General features: G+C 43.1%; 1 protein-coding gene across 1 annotated transcript in view; it reads right to left on the bottom strand.

Moving 5' to 3' along the window:
* The window catches only part of PP2D1 (protein phosphatase 2C like domain containing 1), a 57,340-nt gene that overhangs the window by 8,298 nt on the left and 29,074 nt on the right, over positions 1-19,968 (bottom strand). Inside the window, 6 exon segments of the mRNA XM_066244311.1 lie at positions 12,695-12,715; positions 13,192-13,271; positions 13,273-13,454; positions 13,456-13,579; positions 13,581-14,166; positions 14,374-14,441. Coding sequence (XP_066100408.1) covers positions 12,695-12,715; positions 13,192-13,271; positions 13,273-13,454; positions 13,456-13,579; positions 13,581-14,166; positions 14,374-14,441 — 1,061 coding nt within the window.

The raw sequence follows: 19,968 nt of genomic DNA, 5'->3' as shown, positions 1-19,968 counted from the left end.
TCAGGGAAGCCCCTGCAATTGTGATAGCAGGAACTGTGTGTCCAAGCTCCTGGTCTGTCCCACTTTATAGTGTAGAAAACCAAAATCCCTTAATCCAATATACAAACAAGGAAGTCTCTGATACAAAGTCACTTATCCAAGGCATAATTGGATTCCTCATGAGAGTGCACCACCCAGATCATACAATCAGTCAAGGGTGTGGGGAAAAGCTTAGTCCCAAAACCAAACCTTAGGCTACAACGACCTGGCCTGCTTACAGCCTGTCCCCCACACCCAATATAAGTCACAAGCGAGCAATCATATATATCATATTTACAAACTTACTTGACCAACACTTGCTAAAGGTTTTTCTTTGTGTTCTTTGAAGGGGAAAGCGGGCAAGGAGCCTGTCCAAAGAAGATTGAGGCAAAGATATACCAGACCCATTTATAAAATAGTCCTAAGAAAATCTGTGAAGTAGAATCATATGCTTAAGGGAGTTGAAAGGAGGAACGTGTAATTTAGGAAATGAGGAAATAGTTATTGGAGAAAGAAAAAGCCGCATAAACTAAGGAAATGGAAATAATGTGAATATACCTAAAATGGGAGCATAACAGAGATGCATGTAAATGTTAGGTGTTGGGCAGATAAAATGTATTATGCTCACTTTGTTAAAGATTACGCTCCCCACGAGGAGGCCGTTGCCCAGGTGATATTAATGTGTGTCTCTGGGCAGGCAGAATCCTTGTAGCCTGGGGCTTGGTTTTGGAATTAAGCCTTTCCCACCCTTTTTTGATGTGGGGTGGTATAATCCAATCATGCCTTGGAGAAGTGACTTTGTATTGGAGACTTCCCTATTTTGTATATTGGATTAGAGGTTGTGAAGCTACAATATAAAATGGGGGCGGAACGAGAGTTTGTGCTCTTGGTTCCTGAGATTATCATTAGAGGAGAGAGATCACAGCAGAGAGCAGAGAAAGGCCACGTGGAGTGGCCAGGAAAAGCAGCCAAGATGGCGGAGTGCTGAGTGAGTTGCCAGTTTGTGTAGAGTTTGTATCTGGGATAAGGAAGGAGATGGGGAACTAAGGAGAATAAGGCTGGTGAGCTAGAAACCTTTGATTCTAGGAAACTCGGATAAGTCAGTAGCTGTGTGAGCACTGAATGTGAGTGGGTTTTGGAGCCCAGTGTGTGTTTTTACTTGCCCGCCGGGTGCAAGCTAGAATTAAAGACTATGGCCCACCAGTTTGTGGCTCCGTTGTTTCTTTGCCAACTGTCTGAATCCAATGTGAACCTGCATGGGCCGGGCTGCTGTGATAGTGGCCCTGGCCCTGCCTGCTGGCTTTACATTAGGGAAACAACCTATATCCAGTTTTTCTTCAGGACTTTAATTTTGGCAAAAGAGGCTGAATTCCTACTACCGGCATGAGAGCCTCACTAATGTGGAGCTGGGTTTCAACGGGTGTTCCAAAGATCCCTTTGTTCATTATGTAAGGTGTATGTGCAGGGAACTCAGGTTCACCATTGTACATCTGGAGCCCAACAGTACTTCACACGTCAGGCCACTATCTGTCAAATATTGTTGAATGTGTTTTCAGAATCAGGTTCATGTGTGTGTGAGTCCACCACCAACATCCCACACAGAAAGGGAGAGGGGGAAGGTAAAGTATAGAAAAGGTCCGTGTTTTTTTTTTTACTTTTTTTTTTTTTCATTTTAGAGAGGAGAGGGAGAGACAAAGGAGAGACAGAGAAGGAGAAGGGGGGAGGAGCAGGAAGCATCAACTCCCATATGTGCCTTGACCAGGCAAGCCCAGGGTTTCGAACCGGTGACCTCAGCATTTCCAGGTCGACGCTTTATCCACTGCGCCACCACAGGTCAGGCAGGTCCGTGTTATTTAAGAATATGGTTTCTTTCCTGCATAAAATACAGTGACTCTAGAGTTTAATTAGGTCTTAGGGGAAAAGGATAAGGTGGAAATTATTTTAATAGCATCTTAGTAAACCACCATGAGTGAGCAAAACAATCAAATCTTGACAGGAAAGTAAAAATTAAATGAGATCTGCAAATACTACATCAGTCGTGAATGAAGGGGAAAGCAACATGAGAATGAAGATACCCCCTGAAAGCAAGACAGCTGGTGGTGGTCATTTCAAGTGACAGGACTTTTGAGTCTAAAGCAGTGGTCCCCAACCCCTGGGCTGCAGACCGGTACCGGTCCGTGAGCCATTTGGTACCAGTCTGCAGAGAAAGAATAAATAACTTACATTATTTCCACTTTATTTATATTTAAGTCTGAACGATGTTTTATTTTTTAAAAATGACTAGATTCGCCTGACCTGTGGTGGCGCAGTGGATAAAGCGTCGACCTGGAAATGCTGAGGTCGCCGGTTCGAAACCCTGGGCTTGCCTGGTCAAGGCACATATGGGAGTTGATGCTTCCAGCTCCTCCTCCCTTCTCTCTCTCTCTCTCCCTCTCTCTCTCCTCTCTAAAATGAATAAATAAATAAAAAAAAAAAAAAAAATTAAGAGACAATTCCTTATAAAAAAAAAAAAAAAAAAAAAAAGACTAGATTCCCCGTTACATCCATCTAAGACTCATTCTTGACGCTTGTCTCGTAAGTTCGACAATTATATTTAAAAATACCACAGTTTTTATGCCTGTCGCATAATTTTATTTTGTGCATTTATCCGTCCCACCCTAAAGGCCAGTTCGTGAAAATATTTTCTGACATTAAACTGGTCCATGGCCCAAAAAAGGTTGGGGACCACTGGTCTAAAAGATGTCAGTCATGATTAATTAGATAGTGATGTAACCTTATGTAATACTTTGGTGATCCTCAGTCATCTTTATTAAAACATGGTTATTGGCCTGACCTGAGGTGGCGCAGTGGATAAAGCATCGACCTGGAAATGCTGAGGTTGCCAGTTCGAAACCCTGGGCTTGCCTGGTCAAGGCACATATGGGAGTTGATGCTTCCAGCTCCTCCCCATTTCTCTCTCTGTGTCTCTCTCTCCTCTCTCTCTCTCTCTCTCTCTCTCTCTCTCTCCCCTCTCTAAAAATAAATAAATAAAATAAAATAATTATATAAAAAAAAGAATTGCCTTTAAAAAAAAAAAAAAGCCTGACCAGGTGGTGGCACAGTGGATGGAGCGTCGGACTGGGATGCGGAAGGACCCAGGTTCGAGACCCCGAGGTCACCAGCTTGAGCGCCGACTCATCTGGCTTGAGCAAAGAGCTCACCAGCTTGGACCCAAGGTCACTGGCTCCAGCAGGGGGTTACTCGGTCTGCTGAAGGCCCGCGGTCAAGGCACATGTGAGAAAGCAATCAATGAACAACTAAGAAGTCGCAACGCGCAACGAGAAACTGATGATTGATGCTTCTCATCTCTCTCCGTTCCTGTCTGTCTGTCCCTGTCTATCTCTGCCTCTGTAAAACAACAACAACAACAAAAAAAACGTGGTTATCCCTACCTCAAAGATTGTGAGGATTAGATAGAGAAGTTGGTAACCTGGAGAACAGGAGAAAGAAGGGGGCTTGAAGTGGCCAACAATTAAGGAGTTGTGAGTAATGGAAAAGTGGTGGGTCAAGCCATGCTTTTCCCTTGGATCTGGAGTGAGTTCATGGGACAGAAAACGAGGACACTAGGAAACAAAAGTAGTTTCTGGGGCCTCCTTAAAAGGAATTAAGAACGAGACGATCTGGACAAAAAGATATTACAATAGCAGATACACTAAAATACTCAAATATTTAAAAGGAGCAGTAAGTGTTGTGGTTTGGATCTTCAATTGACTTGCCGTTGAAAACCAGAAACACCCTGGAGGATTTATATATACTTTTAAGGCATATGTATTGATGAGCTATTAAGAATTCTTAGGTTGGCCTGATCTGTGGTGGCGCAATGGATAAAGTGTCGACCTGGAATGCTGAGGTCGCCGGTTCAAAACCCTGGGCTTGCCTGGTCAAGGCACATATGGGAGTTGATGCTTCCTGCTCCTCCCCCTGTTCTCTCTATATCTTCCCTCTCTCTCTCCCCTCTCTCTCTAATAAAAATGAATAAATAAAATCTAAAAAATTAAAATAAAAAAAAAGAATTCTTAGGTCCAAAGAGTAGTGGCTGAATAAAGGAGCTCTTAATTTTCACAGGGCTATGGAACAGGAGACAAAACCTAGGGTCTGTCTAAGATAGAGAAGAATAATGGTTTTTCCCAACAAAGCTAGGACCCCAAAGGGCCATTCCCCTCACTGAAGACAATAAACTACGTACCCCCCTCACCACCACCCAATTTGCCAGAAAAAAAAATGGACTACTTCAAACCAGTCTGAACAATTGAAAAGAGAAAGGGAACTACAAAGAATTTGAAACTACCAAGCTTCCTGTGCAAGCATACTTGTTTTATTGTTCTTCATTGTACTCCACAGATGTTGCATTTTTTTTATAAAGACCCTCCACCTACAAAAAGATCATCTCACTTTATTGGAATACTCATTTTATTATGGTTGTTTGGGACCAAACTCAGTGTTTCTGAGGTATACCTATATTTGTAGTCTGGAAAACATCAAATTGATTGATACTATTAAGAGGCAGACATCAGGCCCTGGTCGATTTGCTCAGCAGTAGAGCATTGACCCGGCATGTGGATGTTCCAGATTTGATTCCCAGTCAGGGCACACAGGAGAAGCGACCATCTGCTTCTCCACCCCTCCCCTTCCCTCTTTCTCTCTTCCTCTCCTGCAGCCATGACTCGATTGATTCGAGCATGTCAGCATCGGCCCCAGGCTAGGGTTGCTGGGTGTTGGCCAGGTAGATCCCAGTCAGGGTACATGCGGGAGTCTGTCTCTGTATCTTCCCTACTTTCACACACACACAAAAACAGAGGCAAACATCAGGCAGCAATAAAGGCATACTCTGGATGACACACAGCTCTAATGATTCCCCAAAATATAAATTCTAGGGAATGTGCTTCTGGCCAGTGACTGGGTTTGCTCTTTCATCTGTGTTGAGGTGACTGAACTGAGTCTAAGGGACACCAAGGCAGCTGGAGTTGACCTAGGACAGGACCCAGTGTTCAGGAGGATACTTATCAAAGTGTGCATGAGGAAACCCCCGCACCCCCAACATTGGGAAAAAACTGTTTGAAGAGGATTAGGAAGATTATCCAGGGCTGACTTACAGCTGGAAACGATGTCCGTCCCCACCAGTCAGACTAGAAAAACCTAATCCATGGGTCACTGGGTACTGTACTTCAGCAGTCTTGCTTCAGGAGTGGAAAAGCATTAGCCCAAATTGAGCACTGTTTTGGACCTACCTGAAAAATCACAAAAGCCACATCTAAGAGGATCAAACTGTTTCTAAGTAACTTCATCCCAAAACAAAACTCAAAGAAGATATGTCCACATGCTAGCCCCTATTGCCCCTGAATACGATATTATTAGGATAAAAGGTCTTTACAAGTGTAATTAAGAGTCTTCAGCCTGATGGAACCGGAGCAGAAGGGCTTTGGGGGCTCCACCGAGGCTGGGGGAAGTCTTTGATTCCAGCAGGAACCAGAGAAGGCATCAGGGCTTTGGGAGCTCTGAATGAAAGGGAAGTGGTCTTCCTGCCTGTTTGCTCATGTGCTGGCGCAAGACTTTAACAAACAGAATGGCCCACCAAAAAAAAAAAAAAACCAGTCTTGAGCCTGACCAGGCAGTGGCGCAGTGGATAGAGCGTTGGACTGGGATGCGGAGGACCCAGGTTTGAGACCCCAAGGTCACCAGCTTGAGCACGGGCTCATCTGGCTCGAGCAAAGGGTTACTCAGTCTGCTGAAGGCCCGCGGTCAAGGCACATTTGAGAAAGCAATCAATGAACAACTAAGGTGTCGCAACGAGAAACTGATGATTGATGTTTCTCATCTTCGTTCCTATCTGTCTGTCCCTGTCTATCCCTCTCTCTGACTCTATCTCTGTTCCTGTAAGAGAAAAAAAAAGTCTTGAGATCGAGTTGGTCCAAAATCCAAAGAACGGTATCCTTATTGGAGACAAAAGAGACACAGAAGAGTATGAAGCTGCCTGACCAGGCGGTGGCGCAGTGGATAGAGCATCAGACTGGGATGCGGAGGACCCAGGTTCGAGACCCCGAGGTCACCAGCTTGAGCGCAGGCTCATCTGGTTTGAGCAAAGCTCACCAGCTTGGACCCAAGCTCGCTGGTTCGAGCAAGGGGTTACTCGGTCTGCTTTAGCCCCCCCAGACAAGGCACATCTGAGAAAGCAATCAATGAACAACTAAGGTGTCGCAACGAAAAACTAATGATTGATGCTTTTCATCTCTTTCTGTTCCTGTCTGTCCCTATGTATCCCTCTCTATGACTCCCTCTCTGTCTCTGTCACAAAAAAAAAAAAAAAAAAAAAAAAAAAAAGGAAGAGTATGAAGCCATGTGAAGATGGAGGCAGAGTGCAGTTTTGCAGCCACAGGCCAAGGACTACATAGAACCACAAAAAGCTGAAAGAGGCAAGCATTTTTCCTTAGTGGCTTCAGAGGAAGCATGGCCTCGCCAACACCTTCATTTTAGGTTTCTGGCCTCCAGAACTGTGAGAGAATGGATTTTTGTAGTTTTAAGCTGCCAGAATTGTGGTAATTTGTATGGCAGCCCTAGGAAACTAGAACACCAGGCATACAAATAAGCAGGAAAATACTACCCACAATAAAACTAACTCAGAACTGACACAGATGCTGGAATTAGTAGGCAAGCACATTGAAAGTTATAACTATGTACCTTGTGCTTAAAAAGTTAAGTACAGACATGGAAGATAATTTTAAAACATCAAACATCTAGCCTGACCAGGCGGTGGCACAGTGGATAGAGCATTGGACTGGGATGTGGAAGGACCCAAGTTCAAGACCCCGAGGTCTCTCAGCTTGAGCATGGGCTCATCTGGTTTGAGCAAAAGCTCACCAGCTTGGACCCAAGGTCGCTGGCTTGAGCAAGGGGTTACTTGGTCTGCTGAAGGCCCATGGTCAAGGCACATATGAGAAAGCAATCAATGAACAACTAAGAAGTCGCAACGCGCAACGAAAAACTAATGATTGATGCTTCTCATCTCTCTCCGTTCCTGTCTGTCTGTCCCTGTCTATTCCTCTGACTCTCTCTCTGTCTCTGTTAAAGAAAAAAAATCAAACTTCTAAAGATGAAAAATACAATGTTAAAAATGAAAGATACAATGATGTGATTAATGGCAAAGTAGACATTGCAAAACATTAGTCATTTTGAAGACTGCAATAAAAACTGTCTAAAAATACCCTGGCCGGTTCCTCAGTGGTAGAGCGTTGGCCTGGCGTGTGGAACTCCCGGGTTCGATTCCCGGCCAGGGCACACAGGAGAGGCGACCATCTGCTTCTCCACCCCTCCCCCTCTCCTTCCTCTCTGTCTCTCTCTTCCCCTTCATTGGAGCAAAAGATGGCCTGGGCGCTGGGGATGGCTCCTTGGCCTCTGCCCCAGGCGCTAGAGTGGCTCTGGTCGCAACAGAGCGACGCCCCGGAGGGGCAGAGCATCGCCCCCTGGTGGGCAGAGCGTCGCCCCTGGTGGGCGTGCCGGGTGGATCCCGGTCGGGCGCATGTGGGAGTCTGTCTGACTGCCTCCCTATTTCCAGCTTCAGAAAAATACAAAAAAAAATAAATTAAAAAAAAAAAAACCTGTCTAAAAGCATAGAGAGAGAAAAGTTTTCAAAAATGAAATGAGCATTGCCTGACCAGGCGGTGGCACAGTGGATAGAGCATTGGACTAGGACGCAGAGGACCCAGGTTTGAAACCCTAAGGTCTCTGGCTTGAGTGCAGCTCACCAGCTTAACAGGGTTGCTGGCTTGAACATGGGATTATAGCCAGCGACCATGGGTTCATGGGGTCATAACCATGATGCATGCTCGCTGGCTTGAGACCAAGGTCGCTGGCTTGAGCATGGGTTCACTCGCTCTGCTGGAGCCTCCCCCCATCAAGGCACATATGAGAGAGCAATCAATGAACAACTAGGAAGCCACAACGAAGAATTGATGCTTCTTATCTCCCTCCTGTCTGTCCCTATCTGTACCTCTATCTATCTATCTCTATCACAAACAAAAAAAAAGAAAAATGAAATGAGCATTATGTATATTTGGACAATTTCAACTGGCCTATAAAGTACATAACTGAAATTCCTTAAGGATAAGAGAAAGCTGAAGAGGAAAAAAAATTGAGGTACATCACAATCAATTTTGCTTACAACCAATTATAAAATCTTTAAACCATCCAGAGATGGGGGTGGGAGAACTATATTATAGATCAGGGGTCAGGAACCTATGGCTTGCGAGCCAGATGTGGCTCTTTTGATGGCTGCATCTGACTCGCAGACAAATCTTTAATAAAAATAATAATAATGTTAAAAATATAAAACATTCTCATGTATTATAATCCATTTATTTCCTACCGCTCATGTTCATGGTTGCAGGTGGCTGGAGCCAATCACAGCTGTCCTCCGGGACAACACCAAATTTTTATTGGATAATGCATAACGTACACGGGTTGTTGTATGGCTCTCACGGAATTACATTTTAAAATATGTGGCGTTCATGGCTCTCTCAGCCAAAGAGTTTCCCGACCCCTGTTATAGACAGAGAGGAGTAGTTAAGAGATAATGGAGCCTGACCTGTGGTGGCGCAGTGGATGGAGCGTTGACCTGGAATGCTGAGGTCGCCTGTTCTGCTCGAAACTCTGGGCTTGCCTGGTCGAGGCACATATGGGAGTTGATGCTTCCAGCTCCTCCCCCCTTCTCTCTCTCTCTGTCTCTCCTCTTCTCTCTCTCTCTCTTCTCTCTAAAATGAATAAATAGGAAAAAAGATAATAAAAGAGACAATAGCCTGACCAGGCAGTGGCGCAGTGGATAGAGTGTTGGACTGGGATGTAGAAGGACCCAGGTTCGAGACCCCGGGATTGCCAACTTGAGCGCGGGCTCATCTGGCTTGAGCAAAAGCTCACTAGTATGGACCCAAGGTCGCTGGCTCGAGCGAGGGGTTGCTCAGTCTGCTGAAAGCCCACGGTCATGGCACATATGAGAAAGCAATCAATGAACAACTATGGTGTCGCAACGAAAAACTGATGATTGATGCTTCTCATCTCTCTCCATCTGTCCCTATCTATCTCTCTATCTGACTCTCTCTCTCTGTCCCTGTAAAAAATAATAATAATAATATTTGCATCCTAGTCTTTTTTTAAGATTTTATTTATTCATTTTAAGAGAGAGAGGGAGAGAAAAATAAGAGTGTGGGGGGGGGCAAACAAGAAGCATCAACTCCCATATGTGCCTTGACCAGGCAAGCCCAGAGTTTTGAACTAGCGACATCAGCATTCTAGGTTGACGCTTTATCCACAGCACCACCACAGGTCAGTCCATTTGTCAGTGTTTTAATCCTATAAGGAATAATTGAAATAAATTAAAAGAGCGCCAAGAAAATTATAAAATGAAATATAAATGAGAAGTGCTAAGAACAAAAAAATCAAGAACGTCAGTTGGGAAGTCTCCTTTTTCACATGCACAGAATTCAATGGCGTCATCAATGTCCTCATGTTTTATTATGAAGTGAGGTGTTTTTATTTTAATTCTAGAGCTGTGATGACACGTATTTCATAAGTTTCAAACCAGAAAAATGAATCCCCTCGCTATAATTAGAGGTCTTGTTTTATAAAATAAAAATATGTTCTTGATAAACCTGTTTGAACATTTATTTTTATAGCCCCCTTAAATTATTTTCTTTAGGAGCACTTTTGTAGCATAAATCGTGACCTCCCTTTCACAAGCTGAATTTTCCTCTATATTTTTGTTATTAAAATGAATGGTGCCTAAATAAAGCAGTGTGACAGAATTACGCAATCCTAGAAATTAGCCCGCCAATGTGCAACCTGGAGATAAGAGCTGGTGAAAGAGCAGTGAACCTGGAAATAGTGAATCGTAGTAAACTACACATTTCATGATCTTATCTACTTGACTATCATGTAATTTCTCCTTTATTTTACAAGAAGTCTGATATCTAATGATATGTTCTAATAGAGGTTCCAAGTCCAGATATATGAGACAGTTCCCAGTTGGATCTGAAATCTGAAAACTCCCTCTCATGCCCAGCCAGTGAATGTGCTGTGTTCAATTCCCGGTCAGGATATACATGAGAAGTGACCATCTGCTTCTCCTCCCCTCCCCCTTCCTTCCCCTTCTCTCTCTTCTCAACTTACAGCCAATGGCGGTTTGAGCATCAGTCCCACACGATTGGGTTGCTGGGATTGAGAGGTGGGGGTGGGTCTTGGTTGGGGCACATGCAGGAGTCTGTCTATCTCCCCTCCCCTCAAAGGCCTAGTCTGAAGTGCTTTGGAACCTCAGGGTAGAGCCTGAGACATAACAACAACATCAAGAAAATGGGCATTGTGCCTGACCAGGCTGTGGTGCAGCGGATAGAGCATCGGACCGGGACGCAGAGGACCCAGGTTCGAAACCCCAAGGTCGCCACCTTGAACATGAGCTCATCTGGTTTGAACAAGGCTCACCAGCTTGAGCCACCTTGAGCAAGGGGTCACTCGGTCTGCTGTAGCACCCTGGTCAAGGCACATATGAGAAAGCAATCAATGAACAACTAAGGTGCTGCAACAAAGAATTGATGCTTCTCATTTCTCTCCTTTCCTGTCTGTCCCTCTCTCTGTCTCTGTTATAAAGTAAATAAATAAATTTTTAAAAAGAAAAAAAAGAAAAAGAAAATGGGCATTGTGCCTGACCAGGCCGTGGTGCAGTGGATAGAGCATCGGACTGGGATGTGGAGGATCCAGGTTCGAAACTTCAAGGTTGACGGTTTAAGCACTGGCTCATCCGGCTTGAGCATAGGGTCGCTGGCTTGACTGTGGGATCATAAACATGACCCCCGTGGTCGCTGGCTTGAGCCCAAAGGTCGCTGGCTTGAAGCCCAAGGTTGCTGGCTTGAGCAAGGAATCACTCACTCTGCTGTAGCCCCCTGGTCAAGGCGTATATGAAAAAGGAATCAGTAAATAACTAAGGTGCCACAATGAAGAATTGAAGCTTATCTCTCTCCCTTCCTCTCTTTCTATCCCTATCTGTCCCTTTCTCTAACTCTCTCTTGTCTCTGTCAAAAAAAGAAAGACCAAGAGAAAGAAAGAAAAAGAGAGAGAGAGAGAGAAAGAGAGAGAGGGAGGGAGGAGGAAGGAAGGAAGGGAAGGGAAGGGAAGAAGGAAGGGAAAAGAAAAGAAAGAGAAAGGAAGGGAGGGAGGGAAGGAAAGAAAAGAAAAGAAAGAGAAGGAAAGAAAGAAAGGAAACGGGCATTGCACTTGGTTCTTGGAATACTTAATCTGGACATCTCCTCATTTGGGCTCGGAGCCAGACTAGATGAGAAACAGACTGACTTCCGGGGAGGACACTGTAACGATCTTTGTGATCCTCTGGCCCTTGTTCGGAGCATCTCTGTCACTCAGTCCCTGAGGCTCAGCCCCATCAGCTTCTGGAAGCAGTCCCCTTCACCCAGAATGATGACTGGCTCTGATTTTTATTCCCTCTGAGGCCTTGAACCCATTATCGCACCTCTCCAAGCTTCCATTTCCTTATCTGGAAAAGTGGGTTAACAGCACGTAGCTATAGGTGGTGGGGAATAGAACAGATGTTTAAGAGTATACAAACTTGCAATGAGTAGTAAATAAGTCCTAGAGATCTAATGCTTAGTATAGGGAATATACAGAACATTATTGCATGATAATTGTCAAACTTCCTGAGAGACTGGAACTTAATTATTCCAACCACTAAAAAAAAATAATAATTATGCAGTGTGATAAAGGTGTTAGTTATTGCTACAATGCCAATCATATTACAATATATAAATATCAAATTAACATATACCTTAAACTTATACAATATTATATGTCAAATGATATATTTTTAAAACCCAATAATTAAATATCATGGTTCTTATAAGACTAAATGAGAAATTACTCTATTTAATATTTAATAAGCAGGCACTACCATTAATAATAATACTATTCATGAAAGGGGTGGTGGAACCCTAGACATCTCATGAAACTCAGCATGTTACTCAGGATAACTTTGCTAAAACGGTTTTACCCCTGGGCTTTTCATTTTGACAAGCTCCTAAACTAGAAGTTTAGCACTGGAGGTCAAAAGAATGGCTTCCTGAAATAAAATGAAAAGAATACACTAAATATTTGAGAATAAATGCCCCTAAAATTAAAGCATAAACTGTTGTTTTCTCTATGAAATCGATGCTACTTGGCCAGTGAGCACAGAGTGGCCTATTACAAATGTATTAGTTATCCGCCTCACCAACCAATGGACCAACTGAAAAATTATAGTAGCAATATTCAAAAACTTTCCATTCTCCTGAAAAACACAAGTGAGAAATGTTTTTTGTTTTATTCAGATCTAAATAAATGGAATGTGTTTGCTTTGCCTTTACCAAGCCGTTGTACCACAATGCACTTAGAAAATGTAATGTTTTCATTACATTATTTCATATATGTGTCACTTTGAAAAATCATTACAATTAGTCGTGTGCCTGTGATCTGCATTTAAGCTGATCATTGGTCATTTCTTATATCGGGCAGTGCAATTTCTAGTCACTAAATAATTCTGGAAGCATAGGAGGCTTTGCTTCCAGGAAAAAGAAATGTTAAGGTATAACCTGGCCCTAGTCAATATACATACCAGTGTTTGCAATATGTAGTCCTCCAGGCCTCTCTCTCTCTCCCTCCCTCCCTCCCTTTCTCTCTTTCTCTTTTCTCCTCTCTAAAATCAATAAGTATAAGCCCTGGCCGGTTGGCTCAGTGGTAGAGCATCGGCCTGGCGTGCGGGAGTCACGGGTTCGATTCCTGGCCAGGGCACACAGGAGAAGCGCCCATCTGCTTCTCCACCCCTCCCCCTCTCCTTCCTCTCTGTCTCTCTCTTCCCCTCCTGCAGCCGAGGCTCCATTGGAGCAGCGTTTGCCGGGGCGCTGAGGATGGCTTTGTGGCCTCTGCCTCAGGCACTAGAATGGCTCTGGTTGCAACAGAGCAATGCCCCAGATGGGCAGAGCATCACCCCCTGGTGGGCATGCCGGGTGGATCCCGGTCGGGCGCATGCGGGAGTCTGTCTGACTACCTCCCCGTTTCTAACTTCAGAGAAATAAAAAAATAAAATCAATAAGTATAATCTGAAGGAAATACGTAGTTCTCCTGAAGTTATTTTTGGCAACCTCATTGCCCAACCATCATGATCAGTGAGTCTTCTCTGATTCATCCTGGCATGGACACTTCATTTTTCCTTCCAGTATACAGGTAACTGCAGGACAGCCACTGCATCGAACCCTGGATGCTTCTTTTCTTCCAAGTCATAAAAGCCTATCCAGGCTCCAGAATGCTTTTGCAAAGGCTTTGTGTATGTTTTCATGCTCACACCTGCATTCTTTTGTTCATCTCTTTATAGAGAAGAAGTTTTTTTACAGCGTTGTATTCTTCCCTAAACACTGTGTGAAAGGAATTGCTTCGTTTTTGTTCTTTGGGGGTCAGTTGGTAGGAAGGATCAAAACCGGAAAGCTGATGGAGAAGTAAAACAGAGTTCTGCTTCTGTGAAGTTTGCTCTTGAGGACACACAATGCCCATCAAACAAACCAAAAAAACACGTTGGGGACTTACTGCCGAAATTATTCACCACGGTGAATCTATCATCCATGTCAGCTTTCCATGTGGAATTCCTGTCATCACAAATGGCCACTCCTTTAATTAATAGATGGCAGATAGTTTGTGAATATACAGAACTGTTGTGAATGTGAATGTTATCAGTAATCTTAGAGTAAGCTGGTATTTGTTTCTTCCAAAGTAGTTCAGAAGTGTTATTAATGTTCTGTAGGACTTGTTTAGTAAACGTAAAAGACGCCAATAGTTTAGTAATTATAGACTGTCTCTGAACAGCAGTCACTGAGGGTGCTGATTTATTTCTACACATCCATGGAAAACCCAGTGTGGCCAGAGCTGCGGGTTGCTTTTTATGGGAGAAAATTCCAGGTAGGTCAGTTTCATGCTTGCCTATGGAACAGGGAAATGTGATCACTTGTTCATGGATCTTCTCATCATAGTCTTAAGGGTCTCTTGATAAGGGTCTCTTCCTCTTCTTTCTAAAATGTTTTCTTCTCTTGGCCTGACCTGTGGTGGCGCAGTGGATAAAGCATTGACCTGGAATGCTGAGGTTGCTGGTTTGAAACCCCGGGCTTGACTGGTCAAGGCACATATGGTAGTTGATGCTTCCTGCTCCTTCACCTGTTCTCTCTATCTCTTTCCTCTCTCTTTCTCCAATAAAAATGAATAAATAAAGTCTAAAAAATAAAATAAAATGCTTTCTTCTCTCTCAACCTGGCACTTCCTCTTTCAAATCAAATGCTGATTTTTCTGCATTCCATTCCTTTGATTTCCAAAACACTCTGCAAACAGGATGAAAGATATTTACTAGGAATGATACAATAAAAATCTCTTCAAGCACACCCTTATCTTTGTAATTTGGTTTGATTCTTCAGGATTTTATACAGGCCAAGAATCGAATATTTTCAGGCATCTTTCTGTAATTCTCAAAAAAAACCCACACAGTTAATACTGAATAAATTGCTGATTTACTTGTCATTGAATAAAATTAGGCAAAACTTCCTCCAAATTAGCTAGACATAAGGTGACCAACTCTTTTTTTTTAATTTTATTTATTTATTTATTTATTTTTTTACAGAGAGAGTGAGTCAGAGAGAGGGACAGACAGACAGGAACGGAGAGATGAGAAGCATCAATCATTAGTTTTTCATTGCGCGTTGCAACACCTTAGTTGTTCATTGACTGCCCTCTCATATGTGCCTTGACCGCGGGCCTTCAGCAGACTGAGTAACCCCTTGCTCGAGCCAGTGACCTTGGGTTCAAGCTGGTGGGCTTTTCCTCAAATCAGATGAGCCCATGCTCAAGCCGGCGACCTCAGAGTCTCGAACCTGGGTTTTCTGCATCCTAGTCCAACGCTCTATCCACTGTGCCACCGCCTGGTCAGGCAAGGTGACCAACTTTTTTACAATGAAAAGGACAAAAATAAATCGAAGAGAACAATATCATAAATAAAAGAAACATTGGGGGCCCTGGCTGGTTGGCTCAGTGGTAGAGCGTCAGCCTGGCATGCAGGAGTCCTGGGTTCGATTCCTGGCCAGGGCACACAGGAGAAGTGCCCATCTGCTTCTCTACCCCTCCCCCTCTCCTTCCTCTCTGTCTCTCTTTTCCCCTCCTGCAGCCAAGGCTCCATTGGAGCAAAAGTTGGCCCGGGCACTGAGGATGGCTCTATGGCCTCTGCCTCGGGTGCTAGAATGGCTCTGGTTGCAACAGAGCAACGCCCAGATGGGCAGAGCATCACCCCCTGGTGGGCGTGCCTGGTCGGGCACATGCAGGAGTCTGTCTGACTGCCTCCCCGTTTCCAACTTCAGAAAAATCCAAAAAATAAAATAAAACAGAAAAAAAGAAACATTGGCCTGATCTGTGGTGGTGCAGTGGATAAAGCGTCGACCTGGAAACACGAGGTCACCAGTTCAAAACCCTGGACCTGCCTGGTCAAGGCACATATGGGAGTTGATGTTTCCTGCTCCTCCCCCCTTCTCTCTCTCCTTCTCTCTCTCCTCTCTAAAATGAATAAATAAAAATATTTTAAAAATAAATAAAAGAAACATTTTTATTCATTGCAAAAATAATACACTATAATATGATAAATGCATAATAAAAACATTTGTAATGTCTTACACTGTAATTATGCTTACATGCCTATTAATTTTTAATAGTAATTGTAAGAAAAAAGTACTCATTTAGTAAAACTAAATATCAAACAAAACCACTAATTTGGAGTGATATTTGGGTGTATTAATCATTTTCAAATTAAAAACCTTTGTGCAACTATTTAATCAAAATGCATTATTAATGGATATGGCTTGATGTTAGATTTCTACTTTAAAACTCAAATTTTGGGAAAATACTTGTAAATAAAATTATATATATTTGGAAATTCTTAAATAGATAATGAATTAGTAAATCCTGAATTGTGCCTACTTGTCTATGATTGAATATTCACTGAGAAAGAAATAATCATGAGTCTACAATGTCGTATGTGCTGTGTGGTGTTTCAGTAAGAAGTACACAAAGCCATTTGCGTGCTCAGTATATCCCGCACTCTCTCAAGGTCTCCCGTGCAGAGCACATGTGTCTCATCATTGCATCTCGCCGCACTGACTGATCCTTGATGAATCATCATGTCAAATACAAATACATCACATCACACGCAATGGATCGACTCTGCATCGATCTAATATGGACATTTACAAATTAATCTTCCAATATCAAAAAGGAGGACATGTAGGAGGACACTTTTCGAGGAAGGGCGGAACTTACAAAAGAAGGACTGTCCTCCCTAAAGGAAGACAATTGGTCACCTTACTAGACATCTAAGAGCAAATACTTAGATCAGCACAATATTTCATCTCAGGCATGTGGAGGTACATGCCTAAGACCTAGGAATTTGATTTCAAAATATGAGCATAAGTACTCCTAAAGGGTTCACAAGAAAATGAATGGTAGGTGCCAAAACCAAACTAATAGTAAGAACAGAACTTTTTTTAGGATGACAATGGGAAAGAGGTATAGACTGAAGAAAGAAAAGAAAGATATGGAGCTGGATGATAAATTTCTGGAGAGCTGACACCCTATCAGAAGCACTTTAGAATGGTATTCAGCACATGGGATGGTTTTTATCCATTTGATACACAATTTCTAGGGCATGGGGTCTTTGCAAGAGCCGAAGAAAACGTTAGAGACCTAAAAACACTGTTTTGGTTATGAAATATTTTAAAATCTGAAACATAAAAGTTAGTAGCTTTAAGTGCTTACGAAATGTGGCATTTTGTAAACTAGATAACTTCAACTCAACTCACATATAAATTGTATTTGTTATGGGTACATTTAATGTATTAGATGTAGTGGAGGGAGGGGACTACAAAAACAGGAGTGCCTGTAGTCCATAGGGACTTAACACCCCTGAGGCATTATCATAGGTATTCAAGAATGTTGATGATTAAGATTAGGATTGAACACCCTGGCCTGACCAGGTGGTGGTGCAGTGGATAGAGTGTCATACTGGGACCTGGAGAACCCAGGTTCAAGACCCCAAGGTCGCCAGCTTGAGCGTGGGCGCTGTCTCTGACACACACACACACACACACACACATCCAAAGTCTACATTGTTCACAGTATATTGTCTATCTGTATTCTAACTCAGTACTTTCTTATTCATTGGTTTTAGAGAGAGGATAAAGAAAGAGAGGCTAGGGGGAGTAGCACTAAGCATCAACTTGTAGTAGTTGCTTCTTGTATATGCCTTGACCAGGCATGCCTGGGGTTTCGAACTGGCAACCTCAGCATTCCAGGTTGACACTTTATCTACTGCACCACCACAGGCCAGGCAATACTAGACTTTCAGCATGAAGCCATGATATAGTTTTGAGTGAAAATGGCAGATGCTAGGATGCCATGCAAAATATGACTCCACTTATATTTCAGAAAAGATTACATATATATTGTATTATATGCATAAATATATTTACATAATATATTACTATAATCTACATTATTATAGTATATAAATATATTATTGGTAATATTTTAATGTTTATTAGATACAAATGTATCATTAATATCTGTTATAAATATATACTATATATTTGGAAAGATAACAAGCTGTTAATTACTATTAGGAGAATTGGGATTTGGGAGTGGAATGGAGAGACAAGGAAAACATTCTTTTTTTATTATTTGAGAGCATGGGAGGCAGAGAGACAGACTCCCACATGTGCTCTGACCAAGATCCACCCCTCAAGTGCCCTATGGGGGATGCTCTGCCTATGTTTGGAGTTGCTCTGAGCTATTTTTAGCACCTGAGGCCGAAGGCCACCCACCATTTCTCTGGGCCAACTCACTCTAATGAAGCTATGGCTGTGGGAGGGGTAGAAAGAGAGAAAGAGTGAGACAGGGAAAGGGGAGAGGTGGAGAAGTAGATGTCACTTCTCTTGTGTGCCCTGACTTGGAATCAAACCCAGGGCCAATGCTCTACCACTGAGCCAACCGGCCAGGGCAAGGAGCACATTCATTTATTTCTACTTTGTATTTCTCTGCATTGAATTTAAAAAATTATTATTATTTTGTCATTATTACTAAACGAGTTCATTTCTAATTACTTAAAAAAAAATTTTTTTTTTTTTTTTTTTCTGAAGTTGGAAACGGGGAGGCAGTCAGACAGACTCCTGCATGCGCCCGACCAGGATCCACCCAGCATGCCCACCAGGGGGCGATGCTCTGCCCATCTAGGGCATTGCTCTGTTGCAACCAGAGCCATTCTAGCACCTGAGGCAGAGGCCACAGAGCCATCCTCAGTGCCCAGGCCAACTTTGCTCCAATGGAGCCTTGGCTGCGGGAGGGGAAGAGAGAGACAGAGAGGAAGGAGAAGGGGAGGGGTCGAGAAGCAGATGGGGCACTTCTCCTGTGTGCCCTGGCCAGGAATCGAACCTGGGACTCCTGCACGCCAGGCTGACACTCTACCACTGAGCCAACCAGCCAAAATATTTTTTTATTTATTGACTTTTTTTTAGTGAGGGAGGAATGGACAGAGGAAGAGAGAGAGAGAAACATTGATCTGTTCCTGTATGTGCCCTGACCAAGGATCAAACCTGCAACTTCTTTCTGTGCTTTGGGAAATGCTCTAACCATCCAGCCAGGGTGTTCATTTCTTTCTCTTTTTTTTGTGGCAGAGCCAAAGAGAGCCAGAGAGAGGGACAGATAGGGAGAGACAGACAGGAAGGGAGAGAGATGAGAAACATCAATCTTCATTTTGGTTCCTTAGTTGTTCATATGTGCCTTGACGGGGGTGCTACAGTAGACCGAGTGACCCCTTGCTCAAGCCAGCGACCTTGGCTCAAGCTGGTGAGTCTTGCTCAAACCAGATGAGCCCACACTCAAAGCTCAAGCTGGCAAACTCAGGGTTTCGAACCTGGATTTTCTGTGTCCCAGTCTGATGCTCTATCCACTGCGCCACCGCCTGGTCAGGAAGAAAATGAATGTCTTGACTGAGGTCATATAGTTATTAAGTGAAAACACCCAAGGTCACTGGCTTGAGCAAGGGGTCATTCGGTCTGCTCTAGCCCCCTCCACCCCTCCCATCAAGGCACACATGAGAAAGTAATCAATGATCAACTAAGGTGCCACAACGAAGACTTGATGCTTCTCATCTCTCTCCCTTTCTGTCTGTTTGTCCCTATCTTTCCCTCTCTCTCTCTGTCTCTGTCACAAAAAAAAAAAAAAAAAATCAATTTCCCTGACATCTGCTTTCTTAACCATAAAACAAACACAGCTGTTTTTAGCATCAAATGAGATGCATGGTCAAGCAATTAGCAATAGGGGACACTCACAAAAATTTCTGCTTCTTCTACCCTAAGTGAAAAGGACACTGAGAACTGTACCAGAGGAAAGCATATTACTTAAAGACACGAAATAGCAATGTTTAGAGATAAATGTGTTTTATAGAAAACTAATTTAAAAATATAAGTAAATCAATGGGAGAGGATTTTTTTTTTTAAGGTTTTTTTTTTTTTTTAATTTTTATTTATTTATTCATTTTAGAGAGGAGAGAGAGAGGGAAAGAGAGAGACAGAGAGGAGAGAGAGACGGGGGGAGGAGCTGGAAGTATCAACTCCCATATGTGCCTTGACCAGGCAAGCCCAGGGTTTTGAACCGGCGACCTCAGCATTTCCAGGTCGACGCTTTATCCACTGCGCCACCACAGGTCAGGCGGGAGAGGATTTTTTAACAGCTGAACCTGAATCTAAATATTTCAGAATTGAGGTAAGTGCATTTATTAATATGTTGTGGTAAACTGTATATGGTGTTTTGTGG

The sequence above is a fragment of the Saccopteryx bilineata genome, chromosome 10 (genome assembly GCF_036850765.1).
Source record: "Saccopteryx bilineata isolate mSacBil1 chromosome 10, mSacBil1_pri_phased_curated, whole genome shotgun sequence".
NCBI lineage: Eukaryota > Metazoa > Chordata > Mammalia > Chiroptera > Emballonuridae > Saccopteryx > Saccopteryx bilineata.
This window is presented reverse-complemented; position numbering and strand designations above follow the sequence as displayed.